General features: G+C 38.8%; 1 protein-coding gene across 3 annotated transcripts in view; it reads right to left on the bottom strand.

Moving 5' to 3' along the window:
• Positions 1-25,258, bottom strand: part of FGF14 (fibroblast growth factor 14) — a 548,357-nt gene that overhangs the window by 171,832 nt on the left and 351,267 nt on the right. Inside the window, exon 1 of one of the 3 annotated variants that reach the window (XM_067536831.1) lies at positions 13,578-14,518. The exons of the other annotated variants lie outside the window; for them this stretch is intronic. Within the exon in view, the coding sequence (XP_067392932.1) occupies positions 13,578-13,770 (193 nt within the window). The 5' untranslated portion in view covers positions 13,771-14,518. Of the gene's footprint in view, positions 1-13,577; positions 14,519-25,258 lie in introns of those variants that run through there. 3 annotated transcript variants of the gene reach the window in all.

Here is a 25,258-nt window from a genome sequence, read left to right as displayed (position 1 = left end):
TATGAAATTGTAGCATCTAGCAAGGTCACTAGTATTTTAAAAATTAGTAAAAAAAATAGTAAAGCCATTTATGTTTTTCATCTTTTTAAGTAAATATAATTTTAGAATCATTATATACTACTCTTTCTTCTATGTTTCTCAGGTAACTAGGTCCCAAACCATTATGGCGTTATAGGTCAATAACACCAATACCCTGATTTCCAACCAGAAATGTATTGGCAACCACGGCAAATCCCTCAGTACAGTCACATGCTTCTGACAAGAATATATCTTTAAATAAGGAGATCACGCTACCCTGCACTAATTGCAGTTGTTGAGTGGTTTCAAGATATAGCTCTATATAGCATGCCTTCCAGCAAAGTAATCTTGAGGTGGCATGGGCATAGATGATTGTGGCCTGGTCTACACTCTTCTTACCAGATGCCCAGATGCCAATGAAATATTGCATTTTTGGCCACAACAACTGTTACCTGGAGATCCAGAAAGATCCTTAGAATCCAATGCCACAACTAAATTGCATCTGTGTATTATAAATTGATCTCATCCACTCAATGGAGGGGTGCCAATATAAGTACTGCCAATCCTTCTGGTTTCCTCCCTCAACATTATCTGTCTTATCTGATTTAAGTTGCAGCCAAGTAGTCATCCAAGCCCAAACCGCATAGAGACATAGATTATGTGTTTTACTGCTCTGGCTGGGGCAGATTGGATGGAGACTTAGAGCTGACTGATTAATACATACTGAATACATGATAATTATGTCTTCTCATTAGCCTTCCTGTCAGCCTCATATATATTGAGAAGGAAGGAAGGGCAACCATATAAATCCAATTCAAAAATAGCATGAAGCCACTCGAACACGTCTAAGAACTCAGTAAGTCAAACAGGATAAAACTCAAGCAGCAAAAATTTAGAATTTCTCTCCTAAAGCCACAGTTCTTTGTTTCCATGCCAGTAGACATCGCAGTCCACATCTGAGCAATTTTATCTGAAAATGTAACATGAAAATTCTTCACAGGGAGAAAAACTCAAGACGATACCAAATGGAGGCATCCAGGATTCACCAAGCTGTCAACGTATCAAACCCATTGTGCAAGACTTTGCAGATATTATGATGGAACATTTAAAAAAAAAAAAAAAAAAAAAAACAACCAAAAAAACAAATACACTTCATCTCCCATACAGTCTTGACATATAATATTTTTAAAATCCTATGTCACAATTAATTGGACTCAGCATAAGACTACCACCACCAGTGCTCTAACTATCCTTGTTCTCGCTTCATCGGTTGCAGGTCGTCTGTGACCTACTGAGTATATAAACAAAGCACACCTAAATGCCTGTGCACAACTGCATACATTTCACTGGAAATCACATCAGCATGACCACCGTATAAATTACTCAAGATGCAAAAATCAGCAGCACAGTATATGCTTAGATATACAATCCAAAAGAAACAGAAAACAGATAAAAACCATTTTTTTTTTTTTTTTGGTAAAAACCTGCGTCATTGTTTAGGGCTAGCTGCACAGTTGACCCTTCTTGGTCTCGGAGGGCAGCCCCCATGGATGTTGGGGCTCATACCTTCACTTGTCCTGGGATGGAATCCTGCGATTCTCCCACTCTTAGATTGGGTCACTAGGTTCAGCACCCTTTATGCTATGATTATTCATATATATACACTGCAATAAAACATCTTGCTGAGTAGTGTCACAGTTAAATTCAAGGTGGAACAGATTGTTAAGCATAAGGTGTTAGTGCTTGTTGCAAGAAACCAATTTAAATGTAGTGGGCAATTAACACCTCTGCAATTGTAGGACAAAGGAGGATTGGTGGGTTACAGATTGTTGTAATGAGCCATAAATCCGGTATCTTTACTGAGTCCCTCATTTTCAGTATCTACCAAAGTTATGGACTTAAGCTCCCAGGTTCATTTTTTGAATATGTTATGCAGGTTTCCTTTGAGGATGAGGACTGAGAGGTCAGATATGGAGTGATCTTTTGTGAAAAGCGTTAGCCCATGGGTGATACGGTGTTTTTTTAAATCATTTTTCTGGGTGACTTCATTTGGAAGCATAATGATTGTCTCGTTTCACCCATACAGTTGCTATTGTGGCATTTAACGCACCACACGTTGTGATAGGCATGTATAGGACCCTGGATCTTGAAAGGTGGGGCAGGGGACGGCATTGATCATGGTAGCAACAGAGGTATGTAGGTTTTGCATCTTATGTCAGGGTCTGGTGCCACTTTCAGTTGGTAGGTTCTGGTCTGTAGGGAGCTTACTTCTGATAATGAGCTTGGCAGGGGGTTGTTTGAAGACCAAAAAGAGATTCAGGAAAAATTTATTTCAGGATGTGGTCCCACTGAGTATGGGTTGTACTTGTTTAATGATATTCCATATGGGTTTCAGTGCAGGGTGGTAAGTGACAACTAGGGGTGTGCAGTCAGGGGTTTTCTCCCCCATATTGAAGCAGGTTCTCTAGAGGTATTTGGGTTGCCCATAACATGATGTGATCTACTTCTCTGGTTGAGTGTCCTGGTTTGGTGAAGATGGTTTTAAGTGTGCTAATGTTTGTATCCCAGACTTTCTCCTCGAACCACATTCTGTGACATCTGAGTGGTTGTTGAAACAGATTTCTTGGTGTGTTTGGTGTGGTTATGAGATCTGTGAAGATAAGCGTGGTGATCTGTGGGTTTCTTATGACAGCTGTCTGCGGGGCTTCATTGTTCAAACTGATCATGGTGTCTAGGAAGTTGATGCTTGTAGGAGTGTTCTAGAGAGAATCTGATGGATAGATGGTGGTTGTTGAAGTTGTGGTGGAAGTATATTTATTGTTAGTTCTGATGAATTAAAAGAGGAAAAGTGAAAAAAGACAATAGAGCAATACAATGTACTGTGCAAAATTAATTTTATTTCCTAGTAATTGGCATGTATTTACAATTGTATATGTTTTGCTCTTTTGAACTTCTAGAACAAAGATATAATCCGCTAGATAGGCAGAAGAATTCATATAGATGTTCATATATTAAACACTCAGACATTAGTCAGTGAAAATGAGATAAATATCTCAATTGGTGTGTTTACAATTAGAGGTGGTCAAAATAGTGTATTTGCTGAAAAATGCAGTTTGGGGTTGACTGAAATTATTCACAGATTTGACACAGTCACTGAATAGTTTTGACTAAAAACAATTTGGGGGCAGCTAAATTTGGGAGGGAAGGGGAGCCTGGGGACCTGGGTATCATTCAGAAACCCACAAGAGTGGCAGATGATGGCACCCCCATTATACCCTGCAAACCCATGGTTAGAGCACTCACATGGGACGTGTAAGATGTGGATTCAAGACCCCAAGGGAAAAGGGATTTGAACATGCATATTCCACCTCCCAGAACAGTGCACCAACCACTGTGCTATGTGGCATTTTGGGGTGGGTCTCTCTTAGTCTCTCCTACTGAAACTGTTTTACTTTTCATAAATACATAAATATTCATTGGGCTAGAGAGCAAGAATGACCCTGTAGCCTGAGGGGGTGGGGAGGGACACCTGGGTTCCAGTCCCCGCTTCAGTTAATAACTATTTATACGAAGTGGAAGAGCAAGATTGGACTCCAAACATCTCTAATGCATGGCTGTATTACAGCGAAAGCTTGTAGCAACCCCTGTATTTAGGTTGCCTAACAATTTCCACTGTAAAAAAATCTGGTGACATTTTCTTGAGAAGCTCTTACAAGGCTACTCTTTACAGCAGCCTTTCGAATGCAGGAGAGGGAAAAAGCCCTCTGGCTTGAGAAGTCCTTTTCCTTAGCCACATTAAATTCCATTCAGGTTTAGCTGAGTTATACACTGTTAAAAATCACCACTTTCCTTCTTCTGCTTGCATTCCTCAGGGAAATTACAGCACCCTGTCTAAGTAATAACTAAACATGAATATTTTAAAGAGGTAGCCAAAGCAACAGCAGACTCTGCCACATTCACAGCTATATACATTGCACAGGCAACACCTGGCAACTGATAAAACAACTATAGCAGTGGCAGACTTCACAACCTAATTAATTTTCTTTTAACTTAGGCTTTTGGTGTGTAGTTATGTTGTATATACAGAAACTTGATGTGTTTCAAAATACTGAATTACACTATTATTTCACAAAGGAAAACATTTTACATTTTAAAGAAATGTCATGTTCTACCATTTAACTAATCTTGTTGCAAATAAAGGGCCCAATTCTGATTTTACATACTCCAGCGTACTTACAACGACTTCAAAGGACTTAATCCTGATAGATACCTGTAACAGAGCCCCTGGAAGGCAAGTGGGTAGCACACCCTGTACCATCTCTCAGCAAGAAGGCCTTTCAGTCCAATTCTTCACCTGAGGATGGGTTTAGCTTCACCACAGGTTTGCACTGTCCTTCAACTCTTCTTATCAGAGGGGAAGTGAAACTGGAATGTTGCTTAAATGCCTCATCTGCAGCAGAAGCAGTTAGTAAGGGAGTCTGCCCCCCCACGCGCTTCTGGGCTCCAAACCAGGGCACCTCCAAACCTAGCATGCCCTCAGAGTTACCTTCCTTGGGTCATTTCCCACATCTCTCTCTCCCCCTCCTCCCCCCATGGTTCCAAGTCCGAAAAGAAAACCTTCAGCCTCAACTGGGCTCAGCACACAGTCCCCATTCCCCAAAGGGAGACTTCATCAACACCCTTGTCCAGGGGCCCTCAGCACAGGTCTTTCTTCCTCCCCAGCCTGCCCCGAATGAGCTGAGTGGCTCCCTTTTAAGCTTCCTCTCCAGTTGGAGCATGCTCTGCAGGTCTGGAAGGGTGAGACTACCTGGGCCCCGTAATGTCTTTTACCCCATACAGGCCCAATGTGGGGTTTGTACACCCCATCATAACATCCAAGTGAGAGATTAAAATCAGGCACAGAGACTAAGGAAATTGTTAAAATACATCTTTTCTAGAAAGGAGGTGGAAGTGTTCCTCCACACACTAGCTGATTTGTTCCAATTGTGTTAGGAGCGATTATGGAAAACCCATTTACAAAGCTGAAACAATAAATATCAGGATTATGTGGCTGCATGGTCACCATTGTACAAAACTGTAAGCAAAACATGATCCTATATGCAGAAAGCCTTGTCGGGTGGGTTTTTGTGATTTTCTTTTTCACATATCACATACATTTAAATGTCTTATATTGTGCTTTCTGCATCTACTTATTTCAACCTTATTTCTGTTAGCTCTTGTTTTAAATGCTTAACTATATGCTGAATTGCATGTTATTTGGTGTGTCTTGATTTTCTGTAAAAATGGATGAATATGAAAATTTGCATTATAATCCAAGCAAATGTCAGAATTATGTTCAAGCCCTGAAGAAGAGCATGGTCTAGCAATTAGATCAGTGGATTGGAAGTCACAATTTATAGGAACTATTGTTCTCTGCTATTGATTTGCTGAGTGGCTTTGGCCAAGTTACTTATTGCTAAACATCAGGTGACCAAGAGCACCTGATGCTAATTCACACTAGGTAAGCCCAGGAGAGGATATCTACTTTAATGGAAAAATCTGTGGGAGGGGGAAAATTCCACTAGAAAATCTAAGTTTTCACTCATTAGGTTTTCCTCTCATTCACCAGCTAGGTAGGAAATTTAAATTCACACATTCTGGAGGGAGTGTGGCTTGGAAACTTTGCAGAACCCTAAGGCTTGCAGAAAAATCAGGTTGCTGATCCTTAGATTTTGGATTTATAGTACAGGGATCCAGACCCTTTTTCCATCTGTTTTGTCTATCACAGCATGGAACAATGTAGAGATTTGTATTTAGAAATCCACTTGGCTAGCAAGAGCACAACCTGGGAAAAGCAAATGCTTCTTCAATTCCACCTCACCCACTCTTGATAGGCACCCCTACCCCCAACCCAAACCAGCCACCAGAATTCCAACCTTCTGTTAAGCCTGCAGAGAGGCTTCAGAAGAGCTTGTGATAGGAGAAAGAAGGAAAGCAGCACCTCCATTACATACTTCCACATGCCCGCTAAACTAACTATTTCTGCTGGCTTTTGCTCCCCTCCATCTGGGCATGTGTAATGGAGGATCAAACAAATACCTCCATTTACATATATGAGATATAGAATCCATTTTTCAGAGGTAGCATGTCTTAATAAGCATTCAACCATTGTTGAAGTGTTATTTCTATATTTATGTTGGTTTAATACCTGTACATCCTGTCAACTGTGGTGGGCATTACTGGGGAATCTAGGGGTACATCTACACCAGTGGTTTTCAAACCTTTTTTCATTTGCAGACCCCAAAAATACTTTCAAATGAAGGTGCAGACCCCTCTGGAAATCTTAGTCTACAGATCACCAGACATCCGCAGACCACAGGTTAAAAACCACGGGTATACACTACAGTGCCCATTCCGGCATAGCTCCCTACTGTAGACACAGCCTGCACTGACAGAAGGAATTTTTCCATTGGTGTAGGAACACCATCTCCCTGAACAACATTAGCTACATCAAGAGAAGTGCTCTTCCATCAACATCACCGCATCCACACCGGAGGTCTTCTTGGCATAGCTATGTCGGTCAGGGATTTTTCATACCCCTGACTGACACAGCTATGCTGACATAGGTGTAGTCTATACTTAAAAATTAAGACAAAAAGTGCAATAGCTCTTCTAGTTTGTTCAGAAATGCTATCGTGTACCAGCAAAGTAGTCAATGTCAAACATGTTGTCAACTACCCATTGCACAAAAGTTAAATTTTAAAAAATGCCAGGCTTTTTTTCTTTTGGATTAATTAATTTTAAAATTGTATGTGGTGAGAGAGAGAGAGAACAAGTTATGTACAAATTCCAAACTTTCTACAGTCCATGGTTTTTAAGATAGAAGTCCTGAAAAATTACGACTCAAAAATGTAAACTTTGAGGGCCATTTTTAATTCATTATAAATCAATCGGATTAGCAGGTTTACTTCAATCTCTACTCCCAAGTTATGTGCTGTGAGTTTGGGAAGATAACCTCTGTTTTGCATGAAAAATAAAGTGTGAATCCTTTATTTCAATGCAAAAAGAACCCAAAACTAGCTATGGCATAGCTACCACTCCTCCATAATGAGTCAATAACAGTGTATAGTAAAATTTCCCTTACCATTTCTATTAGCCAGATTTCTTAAAATTCCAGAATAGACTTTAATAATTACTAGAACTGGCTTTTTTTTTTTTTAATTCTTGAAATTTAGAGTCCTTAAAATCATTAATTTCTTATTTCAATATTTAGGCCAGTGAAGGCATAAGTTCACAACAAGAGAAGTAGATTTATGAAGGATTTTGTTTCCCATGCATGTGGACATTGCACAGACTTGAAATGTCATCCAAGTCATGACAGAGCATAATGGTCATATGGCAGGGTCTTTTTAACTAAAGGGAAGCTTGAACTGATACTCGACTGGAATCAGATTCTCTGAACTTTGGCAGAACTCAGAGAGTCAGTCACCCACAATGTTGTATTTGTTACAAATGTAAAGTTAAATCAGCAGTTGCAGGGAGGAAGGAAGTGAAGAGAATAAGAGTGTAAGGAAGAGGGCACTATTTCAGAATAAGGTATTTATGAAACCTCGTTTACTCCAACTGGATGTTCAGTATTGCTGGTATAAATACATGTGTATCAGGAAACATCAGAGAGAAGGAAAAGACAAGAAACATCACCACACGCTGGCAATCGGCAGACAAAGGGAGAAAGAGGCCAGCCAAATATGGATTTTTAAAACCTGAATTAACCTTTGAGAAAAGCAATTTTAGACCTCATTGGACTATTTTTAAACATAATATTTATCAAACACACAATGCTGAAAGTAGAAATAGGAGAGAAGCATTTTAACATAGTATTTAAAGAATTGACAATATTTATATTTGTCTTTTTGTTCCTGAATTATATTAATAATGAGATGTTTTGTAATCATAAGACGCTTAATCACTTGTATGTTAAACGATCATGCTGAACACTGCTATCGTAATTCAGGATTTAAGGTCCATATTGATGTGAAACATTGTTGTAAATCCTTTAGCATCTAAAATTACATTACAGTTTTAAAGAAGGAATTAACTTTTTTCATTTCCTTCTGCTTTCAAAATCACATCCTTGACTCCGCACCATTGTTAGATCCACCAGAAACAGTTCAATGCAAGAGACATTATAATCCCTCCATACACTCAACCAAGTTGTTTGCATTAATTCACATTCAACATAATCAGCTTTAATATACTTTTGATACATACCAAAACCCTTTTTCAATAACACATTTTTATTTAAAGAAGAGCTTCCCACTCTGTGGGAAGTGTTTTTCCTGGGAAAGGCCTTGATACCCAATCTAAAACTAAACTATAGCAAAATAAAAAATTTTAAAAATGAAAATTAACATGCCTACAATATTTTACATTAGCAGCAGCATACATGTACGTTTTGTGTTTATCATGATTTTTTTAGTTCTTCAATAGCAGCATTTGAAAAGAAAAAAATGAAATTGATTTTGTACATATTTTACTACAAAAACAGGCTTACAGTGCCTGTCACCTTGGCAACTAGGCTTGATTGCATTTAAAGAAATTTAAACATAGTTAAAAACAAAATCAGTCAAACAGTTGGAAAAAATGGGCCTTACATTTTATATAAAAGATTGCTAACTGTGGATCTTGATGGACGATCAAGAAGAATGAATTCCTAAGGTGAGACCCTCAATTAGAAGAGCCAATCCACAGTTTATGGTTTGTACAAATTTAGGAACAGCAACAGCATCCAAACTGATCTTAGTTTCTTAGGGATTCTAGGTACAAATGGAATTTTCTGATTTGCAAGAAATGACAAATTAATTTACATGGGTACACATGAATGGGTCTTGCTTTCAGCTCTACAAAAGCAAAAAGGAAACTTCTGGTATTGCATTTCCTGCTAATTATTTTACTTCTTAGGTTGGGAAGTCACTCCCACATCTACTTCATAAACCCATCTGATGTACATATTATTTATCCCAAAAGGCACTTCTTTGAGTGATATGCTGCCACAGTACGCTCACAAAAAAAAAATACACCCAGAAGTCTAATAGTCATGTCTTAATAACCAAAATCAATATATTTTCTGAACATTGTCTCGGTCTCACTATCTCACTGGTATTAGCATAAAAAATTAGAAGTCAAATCATTCCAAAATTGAGTAAGCCATATTTACAAATATAAAGTTGGTATTAATATACATACACATAGTATATACATAAAACATTTTTTTAAATAAATTTGAAATGGGGTACTACACTGTGGAATAATCTGAAGTATGGTTAATTAGACCTCAACAACTTTGGGGAGCAGTAAAGGATATACATTTGTAGGTTAAAATATTGGTTAACTAGAAGCTAAGAATGCAACAGGGACAAGTGGATGGTTTGAAATCATACACTTCATGTGTAATGTAATTGCATGAGCTAAGGCACAGGAATTTATTTCTGCTTTTCATTGCATAGTCTCTGGTTATAGTCAGGTTTCATGTCACATGAAGCCTCCAAAACTGTTGTCTCAGTTCTCTATGTAATTGCTGTATTGTATTAACTGAACCTGAAGAATAAACTACCTCGTTCTCTAAATTCACCCTTTTATCAATAATATCCAAAATGAAAAATGTTTGGCACCAATGTCAGGGCACAGATTTTGGCTTCAAGCATACCAGGAAATTAATGCCAGTGATTTCTTCATCAGCTGGCAATAGAAGATATTATAATATTAAAACTACATTATGAATCAAAGCTGTCTGATATATTATTGTGGTTTGTCCACTCAATAGCTTATGAGGCAATTCTCTCACAGAAATCAATATAAGCTATAGAGTTTAAGACACATTAATCAAAATTATTGGGAAAAAATTGTGAAACAAAACCACAATTACATCTGTCATTACAGCCTTTATATCAGTAAATAAGACTGTTCACCTTTCCCACCCCCGTGTTTTTACATTCTGTCTTTCAGAAGTGCTTATATATATTAGTAACATCATTATCTATGTATAGTCCGTCCATAAAGGGATAACTATGGACAGAAAATTAAACACAACTATAGAGAAGCACCAATACAGTAAAGGAGATCTAGCCTTTAATATATTATGTCTTCAGAATCACATAATTTGTTCGCAGATCAGTACCAGCCAACTATGAAGCAGTATCAACATGCATTTTAGGAAAAAAGCAGCATCCCTCTCAGCTGGTTTTTATTACTGTGTGCTGTCTGTTAATTTCAAAGATGGATGGACTTTTGTTTTCCATATGCAAGCCCTTTGCAAGAGTAACAGTTACATTTTGTTTGGAATGAGTGATGTACTCTAGATTTCACTATCATAAATAACGAACAATTGTTGCATACTTCTGCTCTTATATTATAATGCATGAGCAATCCAAGGAATCCGCTTTGCCACATCTCTACAGGCTCATTTTTCACTCTTTGTTCTCATGACACTTTGTAAATCATCATTTAGAAAAAAGATTTATTTGTAAAATTCTCATTGTACACATCTGACAACAGCTGTTTGGAAATTCATCACATTTTGCTTAGTAAAGACTCTTATTTCATGGTCACAACAATAAGTTTCAGTGAACAATCTGAAGATCGATGGCCATATATTCCGACGAATCAAACAAATACCAATGGAACTGTTGATTTTCTGACTCATACCAGGATCATTTATCAACAGAATTTGTTTCACAATTACATATAATTCTAACTTTTTTTCTATGCCACTAGATATTTACGTGATGAAATTTATCCTCCACTTTCCACCTTTTTTCTCTCCCTGCTTTATCTACTTCTTGTATGTAACTTTGATTCCACAGGTACTCCAGGCACCTTATATATCACCAACAAACGAATACACATAAAACTTTTTTTTTTTTTTTTCAGTATAAAGTTGTATGGATGAATAATGAATTTGTGCTGTTAACATACGTGAATGAATAAATATGCCTTTAAAAATTCTTAATATTGACATAAACAAAGGACCTGATCCTGCAACCTTCACTAACGAATCCATTGAAACCAATGGTGCTAACATGAGTTAGAGCTTAGGTTATGCTCCAGTTTAGTTACATTATGATCAGTTTTAGGAGCAATACTAAATACACTATGAAAAATCCACACTACTGATATAGAACTTTGCTTGAGGCATCGCCTAAGTGTGGAAATGCTTGGCATCTAACGCTCTGAAGTGGCTATCACCACCCTGAAGTCTTACTGAATTCAGTAAGAGTTTTGCCTGAGCAGAAACTCCAGAGCTGGCCAAAAATGATCTTTCAGCAAGTGAATGTGTTAAAGGAAGCCCTAGTAAACATGTTTCCATCACCCAACTATAGAAGATAAATATAAATTCCATAATCAATTATTATAAAAACAGAATCTGTCCTGGTAACAGTCAATTATAGATCTATATTTAAGAAATTACTCAGTCTAAAAATTAAACCTGCATAGATTTTGTTATTAATAGAACACACTGAATGCTCAAAAAGTGTATAGTAATTTTATGCAACCTCAATGCTAACTTTTAAAGATATTTCAGAAATCAGTTTTAAGAAATAAGATGACAGACAAGTTGTACCTCATTTCAACTGCAAATAATGGCAACATTTGGTTCGTATTCTACAATAATACAAGAAATCGGGGGTTGTTGTATTTTCACTGCTATTGCTTCTTTTCACTGTATTTGAGACAACTGAATAATAAGAAATAATTCTTCTGAGAATAATAAATCCATAAAAATGAAATGTGCATCATTTGATAGTATCTATTTCAAATATGATATACAGAAAAAGAGGGGAAAATGGACCAGGTCAAGTCAATTTTTGTATATCTTACTTATTCACCAAGTATAAAAATAGTTTACCAACAATTCTAACTATCTAGACCAAATTAAAATAGAAGTATACTTTTCCCACACACTATATAGCCTAAATTACAACATACCATGGAAGGAGCATTCTCTAATCTATTCAGACAGAATTTGTTTTTACTATAGCACTGATTGATATTCTCCTTACTTTTGAAGACATTTAAAAATGTTCATCCTTATAAAATATCCCTGTGTTTTAAAGTGATTTGTCTTCTGGGCATAAGTATGAGATAAAATAATCGTCAGTTGTAAATTCTGGAATTACTCTTTAATTGGACAATAATATTCAGAAAAATTATAAATATTTTTGTCTTTGTATATAGTTTTATCTTTTTGTTTATATGCTTTTAATACAAAGCATTGATAAAATGCAATCATGCTACTAGGGTAATTTTGGAGACCTATCTCTTGAGTATGCTGTAATCTACAGGAAGAAAGTATAATAGCCCACAGATCTTTATCCTTTATATTAGGGGCCCTATCCTTTATTTTAGGGGCCCTAAGTTAATAAGCAGTTAAAATATAGTTGTACATAATTTAAGTGTACACGCTGTTTGATTAAGGACCATCAGGCATGTTAACATGCTAAGCATGATACGCTTTTTACTTTCATAATATTGAAAATAAAATGATTTTCTCCTACATAACTGTTAAGAATGGGAGTCTAGAATAGAGTGCCTATATTGTGTGTAAAATGAAGCAAAGAGCATAAGGAAATGAATCAAGATACTTCGCTGAGGTTGCTTTGTCAGACACGAACACAGAAGCTGTACACATCGCAGTTCTAGTTGTCCTTTTAAAAAAGATTAATAGGCTGCAGCTATTAGAGCCCTTTTTATGTAGCCAGCCTCACCTAATGCATTTAACTCTATCATCGCCTCAATTAAAAGAATGTTTTCACCTTTTTTTTTGCCTTGCAAAAAACTAAATAAGGAGCTTTTGTTTTTTTTAATAGGGGACCTTATCAATTGTAGGAGTCGCTTTATTCTTCTCACTAGACTAGCGTTTGAGGAAACCTTTCTATATAATTTACATCCTGAATAGTACCGGGCATTAACATTCATCTGCATTCATTATCATTCATCAGCAGTCTGCACAAGTCATGTCCATGCCGCCGAGAAGGCGCTTTGTGAATGGGAGCGAAATACAAAAGACTTGGCGAATTCCAACTAGTGCAAGGAAGGAAAGAGGAAACCACACCTGAAGCCTTTCTGAAGAATCCCGCTAGACTCTATTTACTATATCTCACACCCAGGGGAAAGTGTCACACATGCCATAGTGCATTCTATTACTGAGGAGGAGTATTATCGGAGTAAGAAACTTCCCGTGCCAACAGCTGGGCAGATCACATTGTGCTGCCACCGCTTGTATGGTCCGTTGGCTTTTCCACCTCCTCTAGCTAATGTGTTGTACATGTCTCTGTGTATTTTCTACACAACGCACCGGGCAGCATCTCACGTAGCTAGCGAGAGACCAGGGGATCAGGACCGGGGTAGGCTCTAGCTGGCAGATTGCCTTAGGACGAGCCAGCTGCCGCGTGGAACTTGCCCAGCTGCTGCCCTGGAAGTGGCTCGCTACAGGTCGCCCCCACTCCCCGCTCCTGGGGGGAGGGAAGGGGGGGACAAGACAGACAGACAGGGAAGGGGGGGGGGCAGACACACAGACACACCTTGGCGCCGCAACCTTCTCTTCTTGAGCCCGAAGATGCGGACCTTGGAGAAAATATCCACCAGGTTGCCGTTGCAGAGTCCCCGCTTCTTGCTGGGGCTGCTCCGCCTCCTGCTGGCCGAGGGCCGGTCCCAGTGCTGCTCCCTCGCCTGCCGCTTCTGGCGGATCAAGCCGCTGGCGATGGCCGCGGCCATGGCTGCTCCCGGCAGGCGGCTCCCGGCTCACTCGCCGGCCGGAGCTGAGAGGGCGGCGGGGCGGGGGTCTTCAGCCGCGGCGGGGACCCATCCCCCGGGCGCCAACGAGACCGTCCTCCGGCTCCTCCAGCGGCAACTGCACCCAGGGGGCACCCGCGGCCCGCCTCTGCCACCGCCCGGCCCCGCCCGGCCACGGGTGCCTCCTGTGCAGGGCGGCGGCTGCTGGGCGCCAGGCGCTCCCGGCTTGGGGCCGGCAGCAGCAGCAGCCGCAGCCGCGGCCGGCGGCGCCTTTTCCCCTAGCCGCCCCTCAGCAGCCGGCTCCCATTGCCATTGCCGCCTCGTCCAGGCGCCCGCCCAGTGCTTCCGAGAGCGGCGAGCTCGTGCGCCGGGACCAGCTGCTGCAATCACAGCGCCTGAGTGCCACACCCCCTCCCCCCCAGCTGGCCCCGGCAGCGCAGAGGGGGAGGGCTGGTGCTGCTGTTTTCGGGGGGTGGGGGGGTATTGCTAGTTTCTAACTGCTCCCAGCTGGGGTTTGCGGATGTCGGGGGTGCTGCGTCGCTCAGTCTCTCTCTCTCTCGCCCAAGTCTCTGCTCTGGTTGGAGGGCGAGGCGCGGGTCGCCCGGCCGGGCTAATCCCCGGCGCAAATCTCTGCCCACGCACGCGGTCCTCAACCGGCTGGAGCTGGGAGGCAGCGAGTTGCTGCTGCTGCGACTCGGCCCCGCTTCTCCGCCCGAAGTTGTGGGCGCCTCCCGGCCTTTTTCAGTGGTGACACGACGGGCGGGACGGGGGGCGGGCAAAACAACGTGGTGCAAGGGGGGGGACCCCCGTTCGCCCCTCTTGCAGGCTGCAGCGGCAGCGCAGACACAAGTGTGAACGCGCTAATCCGGAGGGAAGCCCCAGCGAGCGGAGTGATAACGACAGCTCGGAATGCCAATGAGACGCGCCTGGGGGAGCGGGGTGCCAGCGAATAGGGGCCAGACAACCCCCCCCTCCCTGTTCCCTCCCCCCCCCCCCCAACATCAAAACCCAGCTTCGCCTTCTGCCTCCAGCAGCCTGGGCCAGAGGGAGGCCGGGAAGTTGGGGCTGGGGGAGAAAAGGGAACGAAGGAGAACGCGGCGTCCAGTGTAAACACAGCTGCTCAGCAGCATCCCCCTCCTCCCCGCCCTTCGCGCTGGATTAAGGAGCGAGCTAGAGAATTGCTTTCTGCTCCGCTGAATACAGATCTGCGGTCCCCGCGATACACGCGAGCGGTGACCCATGATTTCCTTTTTCTCTCGCTCCTTGAAGGTAGGAAGTGAAAGCCCAGATATTCCCGCTTTCCCATCGGACCAGACCAGGAAAAGGGCCATAGAAAAGGGGGCCCAGCCAACCGATTCCAGTTATTAAATAAATAAATCACTCCCCGTGTGAATGATTAAGAGAAACACCTACGCAGCTTAGGGAACCTTCCAACTAAAACCGACACACGTTTTGTCTCAGACGGAAATAATATAAGCAATATTCGTTTAGCCCAGAAGATAAACCAGCTAGTCCACTGAGCTTTATAACCACCAAATGAATTCTGTGCTGCACCTACAAACGCCTGTATGTGGGTGGTGGATGTATTGATTTAATTGCCCTCCGCATAAGCAATTATGGGTTTGGGGTTTTTTAAATAAATTATGGGTGTGTTCTCTATTGGGCACTGACAATATGTACCGGGTAGAGAGGATCCAAGAAGTCTTCCCCCAAGGAATTTACAATATAAAGTAACTAAAATAACGACTGTGAAACCCATTGTGTCAGGTCTTATCTTTTCTGTGAGCATGGATTTTGGAATCACCTCGGTCCGGTCTACAACTTGGTTTTGATCGGTCTAACTCCTAAAGTGCTCAAATCTTACAGTTACTGCACTGTGCACAGTATATACACAGATCTCCTTATGCGCATATTTCCCCCATTACATATATTTAAAAACTTATTATTTTAGTAGTCCGCCTTTCAAACTGCTCTATTTTCTCTTTAGTTGCTATTCAACTCAAAAGACATCTCTTTCCAATACCACATTTTGAAGCTTAAACACTATCTTGCAAAACATCCCACTTCTCAATGTAAAGCCCGACATGTTCAATAATTTGAGCGGAATGTTCAATTGCTCCAGTTTCGACCATTATTTCCCTAAATAATAATTTCCCTCAATCCTTTAATCTACAAAGGACTATTTTCACATTGAGGGCAAAAGTTTATGGAAGCAGCTCCCTTATACACATTTTATATTAAAGCTAGACCAACTCGGAGGAGTACACGCTCAATTAGATCGGGATAATACATTTTAATTCTATTTTATTTTAAAGTGGGTCTAAAATTCAGCTAAAGCATTCAGATTGGATTTTTGTCTGGCGATTTCAACAGTACAGCAATTTCCACACAATTGCTACAATTACCCTAACTAATGCAATCAGAGGGGTTTTAAATTTGATTTTATTATGCTAATTTTGCCTTCTACTTTTTGTTTTCACGCTGTATAACGGATTTTGTCTAAAATTACTTCCCGTTCCCTTCCTCTGATTCTTAAAAACTGGGGGATATTCCACACTGTCGTCTAAGGGAACTATCGCCATCCTGCGACTGGACAATGAAACCAGACTAAGTGTTAAAACTTCAGCATGTAAAAAGTGGTGCGTTTCCTATGCTGGTGGAAGTTCCAGAACAAAAAAAGGCGTTCTTCCGGAAAAGGATCGTGGTTGTTTATGTTAGTAGGAAAAACAGGTGCTCCTGCATAGGGAAAAAAGCAAGGAGAAGGACCCCCGAATCCGCCCCACTATCTATCTTTGATTGCCATAGGCTCGTTGCCTCGTGATTTAGCCACACGAATTGCCTTAACAACTGCGATTCTGACCATAGTATTCATGTTCCCTGCATTGGAAGGCCCTTCCTAAGAAATTCATTGATATATAATCAACAATTACTAATCATTAATCTACATGAAGATAATTCAATTTGTCATTCTAAATCTGATTTAAATTTTTTTTTCTGATTTATATTTAAATATTTTTTTGCCGTAGGGTAGGAAAGGGGAAGGTGTGTTTCCTACTCCAGAGATCAAACATAAAAGCTTTCTGCTTGCTCTTCAGAAATGCAGGGTAGATGTTTACAACTTTAGGTACTTCAAAGAAAACTCAAGGGAGCCCTCTGCTGTCTTAAACTGTGATAAAATGTGTGCAATTCTAGTCAGAGTGAAGATTTTGCTAACAGACGGATTTTGGAAGTATAGACACATCGGTTGTCCTAACTACATAGAGTACAGGAGAAAACTTTAATTTTTGCTGTATTAAAAATCTATTTTCTTTCTGATTAAGAAAAGTCTGGCTATCTAAACAAACTATGCGGGGTGGGGTAGCATTAGGTTTTCAACATTTTCTCTTTTTCCATCTATTCATTTCTAACTACCAACTGACTGTTTTTCTAGGAACATTTCTAAAACGTAAAAAAGTTTAAAATCTTTGAAATTATGTGTTTTGTTATGAGTATTGTATTTTCACACTCAAATTGATTAAAATTAGGTAAAAGACTTCCTTTATAATGGAATTAAAATGCCTATAAATATTGTCTCATATCAAATTTATTTTGGGCTAAATGCAAGCTTACTATGTAATTAAACTATGTCATACATTTAACCATGTAAATTATTTCAAATATTAATCTAATTCTAAGGTGTTCCCTTTAAGTGACCAAACTGCTATTGCGTAAAGCAACAAACATATGCCAATTAACAATTTTTTCTTCACATATTAACAAAATACTTTTATATAATGGGTTTCTTGTTTGGCAGTGCAGATTCTGTATTGCCTTTATTCTCTGTCTTGAGGTAAAAATACATGGCTATAAAACCTAAAGTCATTTTTTATGATTTACAAGCCTTAACAGCTTACAATCTTTTCACCAGATGTTGGTATCCTTTCATATCTGTATTAGACTAGAAGGGATTACAGGCAGCAGTTCATGTCTTTGTAAAAGCACACAGAGAATACACAGTTATTACTTTTATAGATCAATTCAATAAAGGTATCTAAGGAAAAGATATCTGTACAAAAAGAGTGCTAGTAACCAGTGTTTCCAAAGGGAGAAATACCAGATTACAGATTTATACTAGCAGATGGTTTGGTTTCATGAGATCTAGTCATTTTTAATTAGGTTTGCTTGCCAACTAAATGTACCCAATGGTTTCTTGTCCTACTAAATAAACTAGAATCTGAAGTTGTAAACTATTTATAAAACCACAATAATCATTATTTTAGGATTCTGAATCTAGATATGAATAGAAATTCTCCTACTCTATTAGGAGTTTAAAGTCATTTTATATAATGTTGTAAAGGCAATTTCTCCTAGATTTGCAATAAGGTCCTCAACTTTACCTTATGCCTCTTAGTCGTAATATAAACAAATACATTATTCAATTAACATTCTTAAAAAAAAAAAAAAAAGGATTTTAACTTTTATACCCAGATTCTACCAATGTCACTTGTACTAAGTAATTCCTTACCCATCAAGTAGTAATGAGCTACTCCCGGAATAAGATCTATTATTTAGTGTGAGTAAATGTTTCAGAATCTGGTCCACAGTGAGAATTTTTTGCACACCTAGGAGAAGATACCCACTTTGTAGTGACATTATCACCCCATTATCTAATGCACATGACTGAATTCAGTGGACCAAATTTGACCCAGGGTTGCACTGTCATGTGCCAGTCTAGCCCCAGAGGCAGACAATTTCCCTGCAGAGTGTCTCTCTGCTTGAGGCTTCAACCACCTTTTCCCACTGGGGTTTCTATATAGCTGCCCAATGAAATTATATCAGCCCTTTCATGGTAGAAACCGTAAGGGGGAATAAGCAGTAGTAATCCTACTGAACTTGGATCCTTAGGGTCTATCCCCTTTAGGAACCAAGCTGGAACAGGGAGCTATAATTTACACACATCCAAGAATATACTTAAGAGAATCTGGACTAATGCTTACACTCTGCAGGGTTTTAATGCATACCCCTCAAAATGCTTATCAACATTAAAAAAGTAATATTTCTTATGAATATACCTACATGAACATATGAAGCTGAAGATTAGAAATCCCTTTTGAAGACATCTTAGGTGCACCCTGTGGTGAGAATAATAAAAAAAAATCTGGTTGTGCAATAAGGTTTAAACACAGTTGAAATTACTTCTGTTGCAGGCATTCATGACTGCTAATCTGGAAATCAGTCTTCTTATGAGTTACTGTTACTTATCAGAAGATGATGTCTTATGTTGCTGAGCATTTTAGTTCTATGTTTTGTTTGTATACTATGACAGAAGAATGAAAGTTTCAGAGATAAGAAAAAATATTTTCTTCACTCAGACATTTCCAGTGTAACACAGAAAGTGAAAATGACAATTATTAGGAAATATTGCAATTCTAAAAACCTAAATTCACCAACACTGAAATCAGTGGATTAAAGTTTGAAACACAAAGAATCAAATTTAATAAGCACAGACACTTCAACATGTGTAACTACACATTATTCATACTGCATCTATGTTAAAGACACACATAATGCAATCAAGGAGCCAAATTCATACTTCTTGAACTCCACTGACTTTAATGGATTTACTGCATGCATGAATTTGGTCCAGGGTTTTTAGATGTTCAGAATGAACACCAAACCCTGTTACATGTTATTGTTTACACAATAAAGGAAATGCTAATACAATAAATGACTTTGGCATTATAATTAGTTTTGTATTTTTCAAAATTAATATAATTCATAATACTATCAGTGAGAAAAGGGGAGAAGGAATATGAAATCAACAGTACACATTACTCAAGAGGGCCTGATCCAAAGGCCATTCAAGTGACAATAGTCTTCAAGTCTTCAATGTGCTTTGGATCAGGCTCTCTTGAATAACATGTAATGTTGATTTCCACACTTTCTCCCTCCTCACTTCTCTGTAAATTCAGTTTACATATTAAGAAACACCTACCTTAAAATAAAGTAAAAAAAAAGAAATTGAAACATTTAAAAGAAGAAAAATAACCACCAGAGACTAAGGGCATGTCTACACTGCACACTAAACATGGATTCTGACTCAAGCGTGAGCCCGAGTCCAAGCCCCCCTTCCATCCACACACAGTCTGACTTGAGAGTTTATGAGAGTTGATTGACAAGTGAGTCCCAAAAATAAGGCACAGAAGCTTTTCCACACAAATTGAGGTGGCAAAGATCTGCAATATCCTATTTCGCCATGTTATTTTCTAATACACTTTTAAATGATTGCACATACGTTAGCCCTTCCTGCATGGGCTTACAGACACTCTAACATTACGCACTGTGAATAGTCTCCCCGAAGTCAATAGAATTAATCAAATTGCATAAGTATTTGCAGGAACCAGGCCTTTGCAGTCATATGTTGGTTCACCTTTAGAAGCAAGTCCTCCCCTTTGTTGTCTGCCCTTGAAACTATGGAAATCACTAGCTAAGATACAAAAACATAGGAACATAAGAATTGCCATACTAGAACAAACCAGTGGTCCATCTAGTTCAATAGCCTGTCTCCTGAAGTGGCCAGTTCTATCTGCTTCAGGAGAAGGTGAAAGAAAGCCTACAAAACACAACTATGAGATAACCTATACACAAGGAAAGTTTCCTCCCAACCCCCTATTAGTTAGAGCTGGCTTATGCCAGTTAGAGCATGAGAGTTTATATTACTTCTGAAACTCTTCATTATTTTTCATTTTACTATAACTCTGGATAGTAGCATGTTATCTATATAAATGTCCAACCCTTTTTAAAAATCCTGCTAAACTATTGGCCTCAATTATATATTATCACAATTAGTTCCACAGCCTAACTGTGTTTTGTCTGAAAAAGTATTTCCTTTTAATGGTTTAAAATTGCCACTTTCAATTTCATTGAATGTCCCTTTGTTCTTATTTTCTGATAAAGGATTAATAGAAGCTTCCAAAGTAGATTTACTATACCATTCATTAATTTTGCACATCTTTATCATGTTTCCTTTTATTCATCTCTCTCTAAAATAAACAGCTCCAATCTTTTCAATCTCTCTTCATATAAGAGTTCCAGAGGGGTAGCCATGTTAGTCTGTTTTTAACAAAACAGCGAGAGTCTTGTGGCACCTTAAAGACTAACACATTTATTTGGGCAGAAACCCACTTCGTCGGATGCACAAGACTCTCGCTATCTTCATGTAAGAGTTTTTCCAGGGTTCTAATCACCCTCAACATTTGTCACTTTACCCTCTCTATTTCTGTTATAACTTTTTGAGAAGATGTGACCAGACTGGAACACCCTTACCTAGAATAATGATTTCCATAAAGTCTTTCTGATCCCAATTTTAACACCCAATTCACAGAGAACAAAGAAAAACCAGCACCAAACAACCTTAACTCTGCCCTCTAACAAAACAGTCACAATAACTAAAGTGTAACTGAAATTATTCACTCTTCATATGGTTGTTTTGTCAGAACTGTATGTAAAACTTTTATCACAAATTAGCACTTCTAAAAATTTTGCTGAAGAGTTTTTGTTTTCTCAGAACATTATATACTTTACATTCACAAATTGGCACATGTGTAGTTTGGTCTGCTTGTTCAAACTCAGAAAACACCAGTGAGGTGTTTTTTTAAATAAATAAATGAATAAAATAATAGTTTTTAAATAGATCCCTTTCCTGGGGGCCTGTGTGCAAAGATACACACTCAAGTTAGCATTCTTGTAAGCTGTCTTGTGTAACATTATTCAGTGGTCCCTCAAACTCTCCAGAACTCCTTTATTGCCTACTCCCATTCCTTCTCCACTGCTGCAGTTTCCTTTCATTCATTGCCCAGTGCCCCCTTCTTCCTTCCATGGCCATCAAACCACAATCTCTAACCTCTCCCCACTATAGCCTCCAGAAGCTCCTTGTTGGGATCTACTCCCTCAGAAAGCCTCAATGGTCTAATTGCTCCTCAGAGAGCCTGAATAGTCTTGCCAGGGACTAATAAGCCAACTACGAATCATGGGGCCGTAGGAGAATCCACAACTACAATTAAGTCAGTCTTTGTTTCCCCCCTTGCTGATCTAGCCAGGTCAGGATTTAGTCCACAATCTCTTCTGCATATCTACCTTTTTGGGTTTTGCCTCAGTTTTATAACCTGACAGTAATTTTAATTATTTTCCAAGTAATTGAAAACCACTCTGCAATGGATTATTGCTTATGTCTAAAGTTTATTTTTACAATCAATAAAAAGGATGCCTTGCCTCAGAGCAGAAAGATGGTTTTAATCCTACAATGAGCTCCCTATAGAGTCAGAACTGTTGGCAGAGCATGAAAATATGGAAATTCTTGTACCTAGCTTGACTAGAATTCTCAATGGATGGTTTTTCTGGTCACCATGACATAGACAAAAAGATAGGAAAAATTCTTATGAATCTATTTCCATTCTCTTGCTCAGATTCATCACAAATCTGAGAGAAGGGCTATTAAAAGAAAGTTTCCTATGGAGTGAAACATGTTGCTTTATAATTCATAAATGCTAGTAAAGTATCACTGTACTGAACACTGGAATGGAGACATGAAGATTCCCAAAACAATAATTGTTGTGGGAGAGAAAAGAGACAGCCTCATATCAGCAGTAGCAGCAAACCTTGCTGAATTATGTATTTCCAAACTACACAAAGAGATGCCCACAAAATCTCAACTTCTAGTATAAAGGAGATAAGAGAAAGATTTGCCAGGATATCTGTAAGGAATTGTTCTTTTTGGAGATATTGACACTAGGAGAGAATATTTACTGTATACTCAAAGTGCCCATTTTACATTTCATAGGCATATTGTTTTATCATATGTTTAGATCCCTTTAATTGTTTTAAACAGCATGAGGGATTAAAGTGTAACTACATAAACTGTATGTGGGTTTTTAAGAAATGATAAAATCCAGGGAGATTCTAGAGAAGTTGATATTTTTTTAATTGAAAACCAGACTGGATCACTGTATAAAAATAAGTAGTCTGCACATCATAATATTCATACATTTCCAGTTGGAGTTTTACATTTGTAATTCTTTTCTTAATTCACTGAGAATGGAAGCTCAGCTCACTTTAGATGCTTAGGGAATCCAGGTCACACAGAGCCAGAAGTGCTACCTCTCCTACAGTCAAACACATGCATGCTAATGAACTGTGTCTGGGAGAGTCAGAGCCAAGCATTTAGCTCAAAAGAAAGTGGGAAAAATCCAATCTCCTAGGGAGGGTAAGAAAACAAGTCACTTAGAATGTACAGTCAATACACAACTGACAAGATCAAAAGCCAATATTTGAAAAGGACATTTTTAAATGAGTTTTCTAGGGAGGCTGCATTTTTCTATAATAAAAGTAGATGTGTGTATATATAAGGCCAAGGAACTTGCACTCTTTGTAACTGTCAGCTACAAACAAAAGATAAGATGCCTATACATAAATGTATCCAGTAGTCTTAACTTAAAGTTTGGTCTAAACACAAAGTTGCATCAGTTTAACTAAGAGCATGTTTTTAAATTGATTTAGCGCTTATCTACATGTGGAGTTAATCAAAGCATCAGTAAATTGAACACATTTTAATCAATACAGCACAGCACTAAGTAGAGACTTGGGGTTCGTCTACACTGAGACATTTCCTGGCATCACTATATCAGTATAATTATGCTGCTATAGTAATACTGGTATAACTCCCCATGTGGATACTCTTATTCATAATAACAGCGGCCTTTTTTGGGGTTAGCTTATGTAACTTCTAAATGACTACTGTTATTATGATTCACAGTGTCTACATGGGAAGTTATACCAGTATAGCAATAGTAGTATAATTATACAATTCTGGTAATTTTCCCCATGCAGACAAGCCCTTGGTTTCAAATGTGAAGTAGCTGAAACCTGTGCATATGCAGCACAGTGTCTAGTCTTACTTGGTTTAGTTTTATCAGTTAATTTACATAGCCATAAATTATGTTGGTACAACTTTTGCACATAGACAAAGCTTTGCTGACATAAGCTATATGGATTTAAATCAATTTTAAACTGATGTGTCCCCAAAAAAGAGGTTTTCAGTAGCTTAACTGAATTGATTTTTAAACTGATTTTACTTAAATCAATGCAACTTCTGTGTGTAGACAAATTTCTGAAGTTAACAGTCCTGCTTGCTTGAGAACATAGACTTTCTGCTTAACACAGTCCACTTGTTGTTCTTGAGAGAAAAAGCGTGATCAAGATAATATAGACATTTTATTGTTTTTCAGAGCTTATTCTATAACTAAAGATTCCAGCCGGCAGGAAATACAATATATCAATGTAACATAGTATGGAGTTAAACATTTAAAGTCCTTTTAGTTTTATCTATTGTAAATTGTCTCCTCCTTAGTTATTTTAATTTTCCCTATGTATTAAATGAGAATGTATGATGAGTGACAAATTATCCATTATATTTTAGAGTGGTGGTGGGATACCATTTGATATTCTTAGTATATCGATAATATTTAGGACCCTACGGAAAAGAGAAGGCAGGGCAGTTGGCTTTTGATCACATAGATAGACCCAGGACAGTAAATACCTTCTCCTGGAACACAGAATAGGGCCATTAAGAGCATTTACAACACAGTGGCTCATCATGTGTTTAAGAGCAAATAGGCACACAAAGTACCAGCCTGAAGGTCTTTGTAAGTATGTTAATTGAGTCTCACCTGAACATCATAGCCTGAGCAGGAAGGATAATCTATTTAAAGAAACAGACAGAAAAAAACACTCTGGCAGGGAAAAAAGGGTAGAATGACAAAAGGGTCAGAACAATGTTTTTTCTGTGAACCACATATGAAAATAATAGAAGAGAAAGCAATTGTGTAATTTTGTCTAAGACTGCACTCTAACTTTGGAGAAGTGAATCTAGATATGGTTAGACAATAAGTTATATGTGTTTAAAATCCCTCTCTTTCTATTTTCAAATAAACATTGTTTTCAAAGTTATTTGGTTCTATGTTTCGAACATCCACAATATCCTTCCATCGCTGAAGGAGAAAAGCACCTACATCTCCTTGCTTGGAGGGGCCAGCAAGGCGAACAGTTCTGTAAACTAGGCCATCTGCCAATGTCTTGGTCCAAGGGCAAGGAATGGAATCTGGTGCTTCAAAATCTTCTGATACAGCAATGCAAAGAATATTTAAATATTGAGGTGACTGCTTATTTGGTTAAGTTTTAAAATACTCTGTCTCGTTCACTGAAGGGAAACTAGAGCTGGTCTCTAGTGATGGTCTGATCCTACAAAATGCAGGCTTCCCTGAATTCCCAGGTAAGGATAAAGTGAACGATACACCTTCTTACTGACCTTAGAGAAGGAGTTGGAAATATGTGTGCCAACTTCAAGGTGATGGAAGTAAATTTGTAATGACAGGCTGGGTACCGTAAGAGGAAAGATCAGAAAGCCAGACAGTCCACTGAAAAATGCAATGGACTG

Source organism: Emydura macquarii, unplaced genomic scaffold (genome assembly GCF_026122565.2).
Source record: "Emydura macquarii macquarii isolate MOO-44397 ecotype Brisbane River unplaced genomic scaffold, CSIRO-AGI_Emac_v2 contig_3671, whole genome shotgun sequence".
Lineage (NCBI taxonomy): Eukaryota > Metazoa > Chordata > Testudines > Chelidae > Emydura > Emydura macquarii.
The sequence above is the reverse complement of the archived record's forward strand: the minus strand, read 5'-3'. Positions and strand labels throughout refer to the sequence as shown.